Below are 18,206 nucleotides of genomic sequence, written 5' to 3'. Positions count from 1 at the left end.
TCTACAAAATAGACAACACCAATGTGTGTTTCAGAAAGTCACAGTGTAGAAATTCAAGAAAAACACACTTAAGAGCAGCTAAGAGGAACCAAGATTAGAAAAAAAAATTCAAACCTAAACAACCACCAAAAAAGCCAGAATGCCAGCCCTAGCATCCTAGGGTCATATTAAAGGAAAGCACAACTCACACCAAGCCAGAGGCTGGCATAGATGGAAATGGCACTTTGGGTCTCAGGAGGCCGGGCTAACAGTTTCTCTTATATTTTAGGGCTACTGGAACAGCTCCCAAGACAGTAACAATCATTTTCATCATGAAACCCAATTAGGGTAAACTGGAACAGTATAATAAATGAGATTTCAATGATGTTATGTATTTGAACTTTTGCTTGTCTCGGGCAGCTCTAACTGAACATAAAACGAGGGATCCCCCCTTCCCCCCGGCCACTTCATGTTACTTTCAGTCCCATCATGTATAGCTTCCTAAACATATCAGTGTCCATTATCTTTTCACTCCAGCTCTGGGAATTTCTGGTTGGGACTCTTAAAAACACATTTGGCATGGGAATAACTGTCTTGCTCACTCCTCCTATACCAACTGCTGGCAATTAACTGACAATCAAAGATGATAAAAGGGGGAAAATATTTAGGAAAAACTATCAGATGCAATACAACAAATTAAGCTAAGTATGGAGGATTTTCTTTATAAGAGGCTTTTCATGATGACATTAGACATTTTTTACCTAGGAAGCTAAGAACTTTTTAAAAAGTTCCTCAGGTATTTGACTCTTCTTTCCACATTTTAATTGTATGTTAAAGAGAAGATCATATTATATTCAAAAAAAAGCTCACTAACCCTAGAGGACAGGACCCACTAGTGTATTATTAGATAAGGTGGTTGTTCAGGATTTTTTTTTCCCTCAGTTGTGTTCAACTTTTGGTGACCTCATTTGGATTTGTCTTGGCAAAGATACAGCAGTGGTTTGCCAAATTTTTTTTTTCCCCAGTGCATTTTTATAGAGGAAGAAAGAGGCAAACAGTTAAGTGACTTGTCCAGGGTGAAGAGCTATGTTCCTGGCTTCCAGCCAGGTGCTCTATCCATTGCACCACATAGCTGCTCCAAAGGGTAAGGTACTATAATACTATGAGATGGGTTGAGATTCTGGGATCATTCTGTTTTAAACCCTTTAGTTGGATTAAGACAAAGTATTGCCATTCTTAGGATTTAATCACAACTCTCTAAACAGCATGTGGAATATTGCCCGAGTCTTCAGTAAGAGGAATCTACAATGTTTTATATTTAGATATCTTCTAAGAGGTGTGAGAGGAGAATCTTAATTTAAAATCCCAAGTCCTGGAGAGGCAGAGGCATATACAAACAACAAAAAATTTGCCCTGGCTCCAGCTTTCTTCCGCATTTTTCCACAGCTACTTGGCTTGAAAAAGGATTAACATAATCTAATTTATTTCACTAAGCCAATTTGAGTAAAAGCAATTTTAAAAGGCATCCTTTGCTTAATACTCCCTAGAATTTGTAGTAACTTCCAAGTTTTTTTGGGGTCAGGAAACAATATGCAATACAAGACTGGAGAGACTGTGATTTGGAAGCAGATAAGAGAAGAATCTTTTGCTGTGGCCTATGGACAGGGCAAAATGTAGAGCTGTCTCTTAGACAGGGCCTTCCAATACACGCCGCTTGCATCTTCTTTTTTCAATTATGGATATGGTACAATCAAATTCCCAGACAGGAGCTACTACTTGAAGTAGGTAAATTCTGGGGGCAGTGGTTCCTGACCCTTTGACATCTGAGGGCCTCCTTTCTGAAATGAACCAATTTCACAGACTTCTCTACCAGTTTTCTAAGTATTTGTTGATTGAGAAAAATTCCTGACAAAAGGCTGTTATAATGAATTCAGAAAAACTTTAAAAGAATTTATTTTTATCAAAACAGCCATCAAATGCTGAGAAAATAACTTATGTGAAACTTTTTTGTTTTCCAGAAAGAATGATTGCGTATTATAAGTATTCATTTGAGATGTCTAGTGGTGTTTGGTATCTTTCAGAGCCTGGAAGCCCATTTGAAGCAATCAGTTTCAACCTTACCTCTGGTTTCACATTTAACTTGGCCTGCTAATCATTTTTCATTTAAATTCCAATAAAAGACATTGCAGAAAGTCCTCTTTTACTCTTAATTCAAACTGCCTATTTTTCTGGCCCTAAATAAAGATCAAGATGGTGACCAATGCTTGGTGTGTGCAGGGATTTAAAGAGCCCAGGCAATAATCCACAGCTTCTAGGGGTTGATGCTCTCACTTAATGTCATTTTTTAAATGTTCACTTTTGGTGAAGATGGAGAACAGCTGGTCACTACCCTATATGCATCCTAACTTTTCCCATGAGACACTTAACATGTTGACTTTGGGTAAACATACAAACTGCTGTGCTCCAAAAGTATTTACCTTCATAACAAAGCATTTTCTTGATAAAACACAAATTTCACATTATCTGTTTTTCTGCTCACCACCCCTTAGCATTATAAATGTTTCACTAGTGCTTGCTAGGACTCTTGTCTTAATTGTAAGTTATAATAAGGACTCCATCTTAATTGTAATCTCTTTTTGATAAGAGAAAGAGCCTTATCGAAGAAATAAAAAAAGAATTTAGAAGTCAAATGTGAGACATTGAGGAAAAACTAAAAAAATGAAAAATAAAAACCATACAAAAAAACAAGAATATGAAAAAAATTAACCAACTAGAAAAGGAGATACAGTCTCAAAAACAAAAATAACTATTTGAAAATTATTATCAGGCAAGGGGAAGCCAGTGAAGCTAAAAGAAACCATGAAATAAAAGAGATTATAAAAAATGAAAAAATAGAGCAGAATGCTAAACATCTTACACGAAAACTTACAAATCTGGAGAACAGATCAAGAAGAGAAAATATACGAATAACTAAACTACCTGAAAGTTGTGACCAAAAAAAGGACATTGACATAATAATGCAAGAAATAATCCTGTCTAGCAATGCTAGAACATAAGGGAAAAGTAGAAATAGAAAAAATCCACTGATCACCACTTCAACAAGATCCTTTGTGGAAAAACACATAGAATATTATTGCCAAATTTTGTAACCCCCAGATCAAAGAGAACATTTTGCAAGAACCAAGGAAAAAAACCAATTCAAATATGCTCGATAGGACAACAAGTAGAATTGTACAGGACTTATCAGCAGCCACAATAAAAAGATTGCAGGTCCTGAAATCATATTTACCAACAACCAAAAAAAAACATGTCTGTGGTCAAAAACATATCCAGCAAAATTATCTATAATATCGAGAAAAATGGACATTCAACAAACTGGCAGATTTTCAGGACTTTGTAATCTATCAAACCTGAAAATTTAACATATTAGAACCAATATCAAAGAATAATTTCAAAGAGCTCAACATGGATAAATTGTTTATAACATATGTTTAAGATTGACATCAACAATGCAATAGCTCAAAAGAAAGAATGAGGCAGAGTAAAGGTAAAACTAGTAACCATGTCATACAAATGAAGTGCAGTGGAAGAATAGACACAGACACATGGGGGGGGGGGGCGGGAGGAAGGCTCATTCTGAAAACCTATTCAGGTTAAACAGGCAATACTATATTATATACCATGAAGGGTATAGCACGCTCTAAAATCTATAAGGTAATAATGGGGGAAGGATGGGTGGACAAGGAAGCAAAGGGTGAGGGAAAAGACAAGGGAGGGAGATTCATGGGTTGGGGAAGGTTAAGTAATCAAGGCAAATGAGAAGAATTAAAGCAGAATCAGCAGGGATAAGAAGGATATGTGTGTCTGTCTATGTATGTGGGTATGTGTGTGTATGTACATATCTACACATATATAAATAAATAAATACATTCTTTCTTAACTATAGCCTGCTTGGGGAGGGTAGGAGGATGAAAGGGGGAAAAAATAAAGTAAAAAAGGTGCACAGCAAAGAACAAAAGAACATTTTACAAGGAAGAAAAGATGGACACTCATAAATCTAATTTCTTCTAAATACACACACACACACACACACACACACACACACACACACTTTTTTTTTTCTTAAACCTTTTTATTTATAAAACATATGCATGGGTAATTTTTCAACATTGACCCTTGCAAAGCCTTCTGTTCCAAATTATTCCCTCCTTCCCTCTACCTCCGCCCCTAGATGACAGGTAGTCCAATACATGTTAAATGTGTTAAAATATATGTTAAATCTAATATATGCATGCATATTTATGCAGTTATCTTGATGCACAAGAAAAATCAGATCAAGAAGGGAAAAAAAAACTGGGAAAGAAAACAAAATGCAAGCAAACAACAACTAAAAGAGATACACACACTTTCTTAAACTGGTAATTTGTTGTTATATATTTTGAATCCTCTCTGATATTCTGCCAAGCACATGAAAATGTTCTTTTTTGTTTCATTTTGTTTTGTATTCTTTTTCTATTTTTCTTTTTCCTTATTCTTTCTTTAAATAAAATAAATTTTTAAAAAATGAAAAAGAGCCTTACTTTTACATTATGCCTTTATAACTAATATTTCTCACCTGACAGGTAAACTGAATTATGAAGGTCCAAAGTGTAGACATGGGGTTCACCTCAATCAGAGGTTCAAAAGTAGGAAAATATTAAATTCTAGCCAACAGAGCAACAAAGCAAAATCTATAACTCAATTTAAAATAGACCTCAGCTCAAGAAATAGAGTTTGAAGATTTTTTTTTTTTTGCTGAGGCAATTGAGGCTAAGTGACTTGCCCAGAGTCACACAGCTAGGAAGTATGTTTGAAGATTCTTTTCTTAATGGGGAGAGGGAAAATGATGAATGTTAAAAGAATGCAGTTTTCAATTCTTTTTGACCTTCATGGACACACCTAAAATCAATGAGTCCTAAAAATAACTTTAACCATTTTTTGGGGGAAAAAGCTTCTTGACTTTAACAGCACCACAGTGCTGCTGCGGCTTAGGGCCAAGAGCATACTTTTACAGAAGAAAGCCCAGTGTTGAGACCATAGGTCATATGAGAATTACTACAAGTCTTAATTTCCCCCCATCTTATTCCTGTTAGGCCTAGTCTAAAAGGTCAATTTCTTGTATTGATGCTTCAAAGTCATGGTTTCTCAGCGATGTACGTGGAGAACAGATCTTCATATTCACACTGCTAAAGGAAAAGGCTGGCTTCATTCCAGTTACTAGTCATCTTCCTAATCTCAGTTTCAGAAAGTAAAAAGCAAGAAGGGAGAGGGGACTAGAGTCTGTTTACTGTTGGGTTATTCTGAAAATAAGAGAATGAGCTTCCAGCTGATTCTCCAACTTTTAACCTTATGCAAAGTCCAAGATGACAGTTTTAACATTCCACATTTAACTTAAAACAAAGGGCTTTGCTCTGACTCTACAAAAGCTCCTTTTAGCTACAAAAAGCACTAACTGGTCAAAAGTCACACAATGTAGCCAGTGATTTTGCCTGAAGATGACTCACTTAATAGTCTGCAACATAATGACTATATATTTAACAATTTGATATAATTGTAATATGCTGTGTCATGTTTAAATTCCAAATTAGTTCAGAAATTTCGTTTAAATCTTTTGAATTCATTTACAAAACCGTTAAAACAGCTGAAACCACAAGTTCAACCCTAGGGACTGCAGGATTATACAGTCTGAGCTTGAAGGGACTTTGGAGGCTGAGTAAGAAAAGCAAGGATTGCCAACTCTAGCTCTGCCTCTGCTACTATTAGGTGGTCCTGGGAGAGCTTTGGTTTCCAACTATAAACTGGGCTGGGACTAAAGGATTCAATGATCTAGTCTAAGAAATAGTGATTAACCAACTATTGGGTAGGGGACATTGCCTTTGAACTCCAGGAGCCTGCATGACTACTGAGGGTAGGGTGGCGCTGACCCAAGCCGAGATGACCCCCTCTGCAGTGTGACGAGGATAGAAAAATAAAGGAAGGCCCAGAGAAAGCTTCTGGGAGCACAGGGAGCTGGACTCCCAAGGGCAGGCGGAAATTCAATCACCCTGGGAGGGTGGGGCAGGTGAAGGAAACTGGGATCTGCCATGCCTGCGGGGAAGCAGAGAATGAGTGCAAGAGATGGGGCCTTGGAGGACAGCAGGCGCAAAAAGGAACCCTTGGGGGTTTCTGAGCAGAGGTTAACCCATATGGAAGGAAGGCAGAGAACAGGGGCAGAAACCCCAGGGCAGTAGTCTGAGACTGTATAGCAGACAGAGAGCAGGAAGGAGCAGCTGGGGGAGGGGTGGGTGTCTGAGATGGCAAGAGGCCACTGCATTGGGAGCCAGAAGGCCGGGATCAAATCCAGGGGTGTGAGATTATAGTGTGACCAAGCAAGGTCTTTCTCCAGCACAGGCCTCAGTTTCTTGATTTGTAAAATGATGAAAAGATGGGTGCAATGGCTATTCCAGCTCTAAATCTCCGATCACGAGAGGTAGAACTGAGGGGATTTGGTGTAATTGATTGGGCATAAAAGGTGAGGGGGGAAAGAAGCAAAGGTAACATCCAGCTTTCAAAGGGGAAACAAACGGGGAGACAATTAACAAGAATTAAAAAAAAAAAGGGAGGAGGAGGTTAAGAGCTGGAAAGAATCAGCGCTGGCTTTGGCATGTTCAGTCCGAGGAGCAGACTGAACATCAAGGTTTTCCGCAGGTGGAGGTCTGGAACTTGGAGCCTGGAAGCAGACTTGGGCATCCTCAGCACTGAGCCCTGGGATGGGGGGCGGACAGATGCAAGGAGAAGGACAGAAGGAGAAGTGGGCCAAGGACAGCTCACTGGGGAACGCCCCACTGAAGCATCAGAAAGAGGATGAGGAACCAGAAGTGTTCCTCTCGGCTCTGAACCTCCTATGACCTTTCTTGAGAGCAGAGGCTCCCTTCTTATCTCTACATCTCCACTGCTCACACGCCTCATATAGGGCATATGCTTAATGCATTTACTGGATCAAAAAACCTCCAATTCCTGTTTGTCTATTGCTTTATCTAATCCTTTTTTGGGCACAAAATTACTTTTATATCCAGGAAGTACAACCCAAAATTGAAAGGTCACCAATCGAATGAGAAGGGAGAGCACAAAATTAGCCCACATCATCAAGCCGGGAGTGGCAGGACCACTAGAAGCCAAGAAGCCTTTTGGCTCCATGCTGCCTGTCCAACTGTATTTCTCACCACTCCCCAGGACAAATCCCCTCAACCCTCTAGCATACACGTGCCTTTGCTCAGGCTGGGCTGACTCCTGGCTTTTTCTCTTTCCCTCAGATAGTTTAAATCACACTGTTCTTCAAGACCCAGCTAAGACCCCACTTCCTCTAAGAAAGGAAGGCCTTGCCAATCCCCACCCTGCCACCTGCCATCTTTTATCTTCTTCTGAATTCCAATCCCACGTACAACCTCTAACACATTCTGGCACCTCCTACTGCCTTGTAGTCTTTGTTTCACAGACACAAGTTAGCCTTTCTCCAACAATCAAGAGCTCACAGAGAAGGACCATCATCCTTTCTCCACAGGCCCAATGCTAGAGGGGTAACACCAGGAGTGCCGGCCTCTAAAAAAAGTGGTAGTTTTCCACTATCTTGGAAAATAGAGCTTTGCCTCCAAGGCTCATTCGTCAAAAAACACTTACCAGCCTAATGTTGTCTTCAGGGCGGAGTAATATGAACATGGCCTGCAGGTGCTGCTGAAGATCACCTGGAGAAGTTCACAAAACAAAGGTTGGTGCTTGCTCTGAAGCTCTCTTAGGACTTTTGTCAAAGTGAAGCTGTGGTTCACAGATAGGCTCTAGGATAAGGTAGTAATTAGCCTGGTATCTTAATGAGGGTGAGTGATTTCCCACTGATCAAAATGACTGGAAAGGGGACTGTTTCTTTAAATTTTGAGATTTATTCTGTTTTACTACATTGATTTCTTCTGAAAAAAAATTTAAAATCTATTTTGTTTTTATATTCCCTTCCTCTATGAACATATCCCTATATCAAACCGTTTCATAACAAAGAATTCAAAACAAAACAACAAAAAGAACAAAGGATTATAGCAAAGCTACATAAATATGAACTTTTCTCAGAAATTTCCAAAGCACAGAGAGACTGAGCAGAGTGAACCAGTTCATTTGATTTCATCATAAACCTCAAATCTCCTCAGCAGAAATTGGGCTGGGGAGGGCCAAGTGTTACATCCTGTGAAGGGTCAGGGGTTCTCCTTGAACAATCCAGACTGTATTCTGTCAAGGAGGTCTCTGCAGCTGCTCTATCTTTAGCCAGGGTGGACAGGGACCCTCAGGAGGGGAAACAGATTTGAAGAGTGCATTCTAGAGCACCCAGTACAAAGTAGGCATTTAATAAATATTTTATCACCTTTTTTCATCAACTTATGGCACAATGATACAATCAAATCCCATGAAGGAAGGGGAGCCAGAGAAGCAGCTCTAGTTCCTAGAGTAATAAGGTTTATTACAAGAACTGGGCACAGAAAAGTGCCCCCGGAAAAGAGCTGTCCATGTTCTGTGAGTGCACCTCGCGCTGTCAGAAACTGAGGGAGCAGACCAGAAGAGATGTAATTGAGGACAGGTAAGATACCCTTCTCACCGTTTTAAAATTCTATTTGCTGCCACTACTAGATATATTTCAACAGACCAAGCAGATTTTTACAATTCTGTCTGCTTTCCCTTCCCAATGTTCACAGGCACTATCCTTTTTATCCCTTATTTGCTGAAGTATTTGAATATTCAAATATAGGCAGGAATAGGTTCCACATATTTCCTCCCCAACAATTAAGACCAGACACAAAAAGCACAATCTCTTCTCAATGTTATTAGATGTATGCAGATACCTTGCTGCTACAAGGATTGGTTTTTTTTTTTTTTTTGATTCCGTAAGCATCATCATTTGGGTAGTAACATGAATTGGGCTATTCTGACTCCTGGATACATCGGAATCCTAGATTCAGTCATTGGGAACTTGTATTTATACTGACAGGGCCTGATCTGTTCTGGTCCAGATCATAAATCAAGCTCATTCAACTTGTATAAAATCTCTCCTTTTCTCCCCATGCTCTTCCTTTCCCCACCCCTTGCTTTTTTAGTTGGTAAAGGAAAAAGATGAATGACTAAAAGTCAAGTGGAAACCTGGATTGAAGTTGTTTGAGGAAGTTTCAGCAAAAGAAAAAAGGCCAGTTGAGGATCAGGAGCTTTCAAAGCCGCTGACCCCACTTCCAGTTACGTGCCAAAGACAGAGATTCACTGAACAACTCATTCAGGCAGGCCGGATTGAAAGCAATACTTTGTCTCTTTCTTCCTTGTACTGTACAAGATTAATAACCAACATCACCCTGAAATACAGAGCCTCACTAGGGCTAGTTCCTCTCTGGGTAAGAGGACATTGGGGAAGTACAGGACAGCAAAGAAAAGTTTTGTAGTTTTTAAAATCTGAGGGCAGATGGACAAAAAAGTTGCTCCTAGCCATCTGACTCCTCGTGTTAGAAATGCTTCAGTGGCTTGGGATTTGCTGTGGAAAGAGAACATTATCACCGACATGATTGATTAGAACTCAACAACATGATCAAGTGGCTCCACTGCCCCTAAGCTGCCTGAGATTATTGGGTTGTAAGGAGAGACAATTACAGCTTCAATGGGATCCAGTATTTCAGAGTTTTACCTCTGACCTACTGGAGGTCTCTAGTGTGGTTTGTTTCCCCCCTTACTAGCACTTGCAACATCTTCCATTCCTGAAAGATCCTGGGGACCACAAATGTATAAATGAACACAATTGTTAAAATGAGGAACAGCTTCTTGGGCTATCATCTCTGACCATTGTTTTCAAGCTGATGTTTTCCAAAAGAACTTCAGAAAGGGGACATGGCAGGCAGATTTGCTTCCTGAAAATTTCCCCTCCCCCCTCAATCTCCTTTTCTCTTCATTTCCCTGAATTCAAATAAAAAGTTTCTCATTTTATATGAACTGGTCTCTCAGCTACATGACTTCGGATGTGTCTTACTTTAAGCAAACCCAATATATATGAGTTCAAAGGATGACAATGAGATGAAAAGGACCTCAGAGATGACCTTGTCTAATCTCACTTTACTGATAAGGTCACACGAGTGATATGTGACAGAATCAGGATTTGAATTCAGGTCCTGTGTCTGAGTTATATCCTACTTTGCTCCTGAGAACTCTGCAAAGTAGACAGCAGGATATCACCTCCATTTAATGAACCAGCTCAGAATGAAAATGAATTGCTCACATCTGCTAAGTGAATAGAGCCAGAATTCAAACCTCCATTTTCCAATCTTCTTTCTACCATATTCCCTCTAAAATTTCGAATCTGAACAAATTATTTTTCCTGATAAATTGTCCTTAAACTAGTGATCTGGTCTTTTTGCGTTTAGCTAGAGTCTGTTACTTGCTCTGTGAAGGCAGACAGACATGTCTTAGCCTGTATGTTCCTTTATATTTTGCATACAGGAGGCATATCATGTTTACTGAATGAATCTGATTTTGGAGTATACATTAAGGATTACAGAAGAGATTTTATGTAATTATGTTAAAGAACTTGTATTAGAACAAATCTTGATGTCATGGGAACCTAAATATGCTTGCTTTTATTTATTTATCATTTTCCTGTGCCATCATTGAAAAATATGAAAGAAAAGTCATATATTCATTAAGTACCTATTATGTGCCCACTATTGTTATTGGTGCTAGGAAAACAGACAACTGAGGAAGTATGAGGGCAACCACCTTTGGGCAGTTAAAAGTAAAAAAAACTAGGATAAGGAATCTGATGTGGGGCAGCTCCAGAACAAGAAGGAGAATGAATAGAGGGAGAGCATACAGTAGGATGCCCCCCACAAAGGCCTAATTTCCTGATGAAATGAGAACACAAATGAATAAGATACAAAGGGGCTGGCTACACAGAGCGTTGAGCCATCACTAACCATCACCAGCCATTTATCAGCCAGGAAAGATCAGTCCCAGAACCTGAGTCTCAACTGACTGATGGCTGGTGAGGTATGCAACCTCTCAAGGTCAGGTCTAGCTGGGGTTGTACAGCAGGGAGAGGGAACTCCTGGTTTCTTGGTGGATTTTGGATGGGATGTGAGATATGGTCTGGGGCTGTCTAAATCGGGTAGGCTAGGGTAGTTTATACTCACTCACCCTAGACAGAAATAACCTTAAGGACTTTTGTTTGGTTAGTTAGGAGGTGAATTTGATATGCTCAAATCCAGACTTTCAAAAGCCAGAATCTTAAGGGAGTAAGTCCCCTGAGACTTAGTGGTTTGATCCCATAGGGCAGAGGTGGGACAAATGAGTGGGTGTTACAAGGAAGGCAATTTCAGCTCAATGACAGTTCTGTTAATTATCCAGAGCAAGAATGAAATGGGGTTCCTTCTAACTCTCAGATCCTCTAAATCTAAGGGAGAAGCCACATATCACACCAGAATGTTTCACGTGTTTCCAGCTATTATGGCAGGACAGATAGAGAAACATGGAAGCCCTTCAATGAAGAGCCTGGGCAAGGTGACCAAGGGGGACAAGTGGCTGCTTTACCTGCATGCTTGTTGCGCCTGTGACTGATTCTCGGTGTGGATGACCCATTTCCCCGTGGCAGGAAGAGGGCTGCACCTTTCACAGTGAGGAAACTTTCGCTGATACTACAAAGAAAAACCAAATGGGAGAACCTGGATTAATGCAGATTTAGATGCAAGAAATAAACAGAAAGTAAGAACAGAATGAACAGAAAGTAAGACCTGCTTTAAGGAAATACTTTTCACCTACAGATCAGCTACCCCCAATTTCAAGCAACAGAGGAACAGTCATACTAGCTCTCATCTGCAGAGAGCTTTAAGATTTACAAAGTACTTTTCTTATAATCCAGTAACTTAGTATTGCTATTATCATCACCATTTTGCAGATAGGGAGATTGAGGTTTTGACATGTTAAATGACTGGCTCATGGTCACACAATTAGCAAGTTCTGAAGGTAGGCCTTGGATCTGAGTCTTCTGATTCCAAGGTCAGGACTCTTTAGAAAGATGAGCCTTTTTCATAAAGTCTTCCTTTCTAGGAAGGAGTTTAAATTCCAACTTAATACTACATAAATTACAACAACTCAAGATATATTTAGCAGGCATATGATGTTGGCAGGACAGAAAAAAATGTGCCAGAATGATATACACCAAGCCTTCCACTGTTTCCAGAACTGATGTTAGAAGCTGCTTCCATCTAAGCAGTCACTCAGGATAAAAGTGTCATAAGCAGTCTCTCAGAGGGCTAATGTGATGCCGTATATAAATGGCTTTGGATATTTTATGAGCTACAACAAAAGCACAGATTTTGAAAAGTCCTCTTAGGACTGTGGGGTGCCACTGAGCACCTCTGAGAATTCTGCAGTCTTACTGGCTAACTTTAATTTATAGAATTATAAACTTTTACCTTTGAAAGTGGTTTATGAAATCATCCAGTTCAAGTGTCAGCAAACTACCTACTAGGTTCACTCTGCTAATGGACTAAGCATGATTTCTATGTTTTTAAATACAAAAAATTAGCTCACAGGCCTTCTGAAATCAGGTGGTAGTACCCATCATAGTGTGCTGACCTCAGAGTCTAATGCAACTATTCTGCAGATGAATAAACTGAAGTGTATAGAAGTAGAGTAACTGGGCCCACATCACAAAGCAAATTTGTGACAGGAGACAAGCTCTGGACTTCCCTGACCCCAAGGCCTATAAGTATCTGACCTATACACATGATCACAGTATAAGAAACCCTGAGCTTCCAAAACAGGAAAAAAAAAAATGTGCAGAGAGCTGGGTGGGACTTGATGTTTTGTTGAGCTGCTCATGTTTCACTCTTAAACGCTTGGTTATAAAAAAAAAGGTTGAGTTTCTTGGGAAGAAAAGGGATGAGATATATTTAGAAATACAGGTGATATTAAGAAAAACTTAGCAAAAATGTTTTTAAAAAGCAAGGCAAAGGGGTAGCTGGGTAATAAATACAGACAGGAAGCCCTGAGTTCAAGTCTACACTCAGACACTTGATGTTGACTAGCTGTGTGACCCTGAGCAAGTCACTTATTCCTGATTACTTTGTCAAAAAAAAAAAAAAATGCAATGCAAAAAAGCACCCACCATCTTAAGTCTTTGGTGAGACAGAAACCCCAGGCTCAAAGGGGGCATCCATGTATCACCTTCATCCCCAGAGGAAAGGGCTAGAGAACATAAGACAGGGGAATGGGCTCAGGATGGCAAATAAGAGGGAAAGGGACATGGAGCCCGGGCAGCAGCTCTTCTGGAGGGTGGGGGCTTATGAAGCCCTTCCTCATACCACCCTGGGAGGGAGCGTCACGAGCCTGCCTTTGTGCTGGGGGCCTAGGCTTAGGCCGAGGCAGCCATCTCAAGTCTCCTGACCTTACACTGCCTTTCCCACATGATTTTATGAGATGACATTTGTTGGCTGAGTCTCCCCCTTTTATCAGGCAGAATGAAGAGTGAAAATAACTGGGTGAGATAATGCCCACAAGGAGGAGACTCAGCCCATCTCCAAATTCACAGACAACGCCGCTCCCTGAATGGGCAGCAAGCTGCAGGGGAGTCTCAGTTTGTTGTGTTTTCATTTTTCAGTAAAGCCTCGAGCTTTTGTGGTCTGTTGCACAAAACGTGTCTCTTGTTACATCTGCAGGGTGCACACGTCATCCTGTTGAGGGTCACTGTGCTTCACTTCCATTAAGGGAACAACTCAAAACAAAATGTCTGAGTGACAGGATGAAGCTAGCACACCACAGACCGGAAACGAAAATTACATTTCATTTACAATTACAACAAAAACAACCCTCTTGCTTTATAAAATGAAAATCATTTTGAAAAAAACAAACCAAACCAAACAACTAAAGTGTTCCACTCAGTCACCAGTAGAGTAATAGCTTTGGGCACGTGGGATTCCAGTAAATGAAATTGTTCTTTATTTCTACAAAGGAACATTGGACACAAATTCATTCAAGATACCATCTGAAAACATGAATCAACTCTGCTGAGCAGACAGAAAGGACAGGAAACACACATTTATTAGGTACCTACTATGTGCCAGGTCCTGTGCTAAGTGCTGTACAAATTCAATCTCATTTGTTACTTGCAATAACCCTGAGAGAGTTGGGTGTGATATTATCCTCATTTTATAGTAGAGATTGAAACTGAGTCAGACAGACTGAGTGACTGATTAGGTGACAGCTAGTAGGTATCGGAGACCACATTGAAACTCAGGTCCAATGGACTCCAGCACTATCCACCACCCAGTTGACCCCTCTTGTTATTAAATCTCGGACTGAAGATCAACTTGAGGTCCTAGATCAAAAAGATCTTTCATATTTTATGATAATAAAATGTACTATACTTTAAATGAATCTAATATCCAGGATTTAGTTTTTTTGTTTTGTTTTTAAGTAACACACTTCCCTGTCAATACAATGTTGGTCTCCACTAATATTATTTTTCCAAAAAAAGGTGACAGGACTACATATTACTATGAAGGGAAAAAACACAACACATTATCTGCCTAATCCTGATTACCAACCCACCAATGCATGCTTATGGCCTACAGGAGGGATGAAATTAGGGAATGCCCACCTGTAACAACCAAATGCAATGTCAGAACACTTCCAAATACTCATGCAATTAATCCCCCGGCTCCCTGACTGTTTTCCATCTAATTATTTTCTCTTCAGCAATTTATAGATGATGGGTGTTTAATAACTAATATTTAATTAATAATAATAAATAAAATATTAATTAATAATAAAATAATAACCAAATAATTAGCTGAATTCTGAATGGTAGAGATCAAGAATAGCTTTCTGATGCACAAAGTAGAAACTTCTTTTCCATATAGAGATAGAGAACACAAAGTCCTGAGTTCCCTCAGAGACAAAATTTTTTTTTACAAAACTTCCTCCATTTAACTTCTTAGGTAGACCAAGTTCAACTCAACCATTATTTATTGAGTGCACTGCATAAGGAAGGCCTTGTCAGACCAAATCAAGGCTACCAACACAAGATGAAGAGAGCCTCACCATCTTTATGGTCTAGCAAAGCAACCTGAAATGAAAATGCCCAATTTGTATAGGGAAATAAGATTATGAGAATCTATCACACATTCTGGGACAGCTAGGTGGTGTAGTGGATAGAATATTGGGCTTGGAGAGTTCAAATATGGCCTCTGACAATAACTAGCAATGTTATTCTGGTCACAGCAGTCACATGACCGACCCTTTTTGCCTCAGTTTTCTCATCTGTAAAATAAACTGGAGAAGGAAATGGCAAAGCACTCCAGTGTCTTTGCCATGAAAACCCCAAGTTTTCACTTGGCTCACTAAGAGTTGGACATGACTGAAATGATGAAACGTCACACATTTTAGCAGGAGGAGAAAAATCATCATGTCTTCTGTCTTAACAGTTTTAGATGCATTTGTGAAAATTCTGGTCTTCTTCAAAAGCTGCCTCTGGAGAAGGCCAACTGACAAAGACATGATTTCTTCATGTCAGCCCCTTAACAAAGCAGGTGTCCGGGGTCGTCACATTTTCAATTTTTAAAACTTCCCTTAGGCCTAGTTCATGAATAGGTGAAGTTTACCCTACAGATCCTGGCTCTAATGAAAGCATTATTTCTAAATCCTCTCCACCATGTGTAAGACAAGTAAATATAAACACTTAGGACTTAAGACTCCATAACTCGTAGGTAAAGAAAAGGATGAATTTAAGACCGTTTAAAGGACTCAGAGTTATTACTTCATTAAACAACCACCACCACCAACCTGCATCATTCTAAAACAGCTGCTTTTTCTTAGGAAAGAAGAGACTTGAATGATATATACATCATTTACAATGTTATCGTTCCAATTTGAAAGAGCAGTGAAATACTACGGAGCTTTTAATCTTAATCTGAGTGAAAAAATCTATTTTTTAATGAGATATATTTATTAGATACTGACTTAGCTGAAAATCGATACAGTCTAGAGTTATGGGAAAATACATGTCCTAAGAGACAAAAGCACAATGACATTCAACATAGTCCCCCCCATCAAAAAAATTAGGGAATGAGGTTGGGCAGATTGATGATTGATGATTGATGATTATAGACCATCTTACCCATAACTTTTCAGGTCAGGATAGAAAAGACTGAATGCAAGGAAGGAGCTGAGAAAAGGGTCTGCAAGATGGTGACTACAACACATTCCTCTTTTTTTTCTTCCTATAAACATTCTGATTTCAAGACATACATCATTTTAACTGAGCTTTACAGAAGAACTGTCCTTCTACATAACTCTCTCTGTGTATGTGTATATATTGCACATAAATAGACATGTCCATATCTACATATCTTAAAGATGATGCATCACTGCCTGTGTATTGCTGTTGTACCCCAAGGATCAGTGGGCTTTTCTGAGTCACAGCTACAACTTCTTCTCTGTGTCTTCTTTCCTATTAGAATGGGAGTTCCTTGAGGGCAGGGACTGTCTAGCTAATTAAATCCCCATGGCTTAGTATGGTGCTTTCAATAGAGAAAGTGCTTGACCAACGGTTTTTCGTTCATTACTTCTTAGACCACCGACTGGTTTGGAGGGTCACTACAGGGTGATTGCTGGGTGGTAGGACTGAGGGCTTGGGGAGTAAGGACAGCTGGGTGATCTCGGAGCCCTGTCCCCCCACCTTACCTACCCACTCAGCTCCTTGAGAGTTGGGGCAGTATTTAGTGAAGAGAATAAATGAGTGGGCAATGCAGTAGTGGTTCTTCATCTATAATAGAGGGAAACAATAAAATACATGACCTGCACATGTGGCTAGAACTTTTTTCTACAGATAAGCCTCATGTTACAGCTGTGCCAAGATTTAGTATTACTGAAACATATTCAGAGATGCCTGGAAAAGTGTCCTTTGCCATCCCCTCCTTTCTCCCCCCTCAGCAGTCAACAGATGATGGCAAGGGTCAATCAGTGGGGAAAGTGTTTAACTGCTGCTGGAGTGAAAGTGAAACTGGAGAAATGGGGAGAGGAATGACCAACAGGTGCACAAGCCTGGAAGGTGCACTGACTCCTGTGTCTGTTGGCCCTGTCTGGGGAGAACCAGGGGATTTTCAAATCAACAATGTCTGCAATGCTAAACTTTGAGGCAAAGTGATTTGATTTTCTGCCTGAAGCCACAATTTCCCACAAACAAGTTGTTGGAAAGAGTATTTCATTGCATAAGGTGGGGTGGTGGCTATTTGGAATTTAATTCTGCATCAATTCAGTTGTTATATTTTAATTTTAAAGGAGAATGTTCTTGAAGAGGAGCTTTCAAAATCATTTTTCCAATCTACATACAAGATTTTCCCTCACATGAAGATCCTTCCCAACTCTTGTCCCATTTACCCAAAGAAAATGACCAGCTACATAGCCTTCAATAATAAATCACCTTGCTTTGAAGGAAAGTGTAGGAGAGAAGTATTAGACTGACTACCAAACTGAAGGTCTACTGACCTTATTGTTGTATACCTGGGAATCATACAGGAAACTGAATCTTCCATTTAAATTGTCCTGTGAAGATTCTGAATATCTCCTAGCAGGATAAGGTTCTGACACTGAGGTTCTTCCTCCAACTAAATTCTGATGGTCTGGAAGGTCTGGGTACCAGGGCAGGTCCCTTCCCCCTTCTGGACTTTGTTTCCTTCTCTGTAAAACAAGGGGCTTGGCTCACATGATCAGCATAGGCCCTTCAAGCTTTATTTCTAGGCTCCCTCAGTGAGGCCTGTGCAGAATCTGAGCCTGAACCTGCAGCCAGGTCCCCAGACTGGCCTTAGGGCACAGAGCTCACTCTTTCCAACACAAAGACTCCTTTCAGCATTTGGAGACATCATGAGTTCAAGATAAAATTAAGACATCACTGCAGAAGAAAAGGCACAAGACCCCAATTTACTAGTACACCCAAATGTCTACTTGTCCATACTTTCCCCAACTAGAGCAATCCTATGCAGGGAAAGGAAGCCTGATGCATTTAGAAAGACTTGGTGATCTGAAGTCAGATAATATGGGTTCTTGTAAAGGCTCAACATTTATTAGCTATGTGACAATGGGCAAAATACGTAACCCTTCTATGCCTAAATTTTAAAAATAACATTTTGTATGGCCTTCTTGAA

The 18,206-nt window shown here is 39.9% G+C and overlaps 1 protein-coding gene across 5 annotated transcripts in view; it reads right to left on the bottom strand.

Moving 5' to 3' along the window:
• Positions 1-18,206, bottom strand: part of SSH2 (slingshot protein phosphatase 2) — a 228,519-nt gene that overhangs the window by 41,162 nt on the left and 169,151 nt on the right. For all 5 annotated transcript variants that reach the window (XM_051992246.1, XM_051992247.1, XM_051992248.1 and 2 more), the window contains 2 exons: positions 11,593-11,696; positions 7,675-7,739 (listed from right to left, as the gene is read on the bottom strand). In XM_051992246.1, the coding sequence (XP_051848206.1) occupies positions 7,675-7,739; positions 11,593-11,696 (169 nt within the window). The remainder of the gene's footprint in view (positions 1-7,674; positions 7,740-11,592; positions 11,697-18,206) is intronic.

The sequence above is a fragment of the Antechinus flavipes genome, chromosome 4 (assembly GCF_016432865.1).
Source record: "Antechinus flavipes isolate AdamAnt ecotype Samford, QLD, Australia chromosome 4, AdamAnt_v2, whole genome shotgun sequence".
In the NCBI taxonomy this organism is placed as follows: domain Eukaryota; kingdom Metazoa; phylum Chordata; class Mammalia; order Dasyuromorphia; family Dasyuridae; genus Antechinus; species Antechinus flavipes.
The sequence above is the reverse complement of the archived record's forward strand: the minus strand, read 5'-3'. Positions and strand labels throughout refer to the sequence as shown.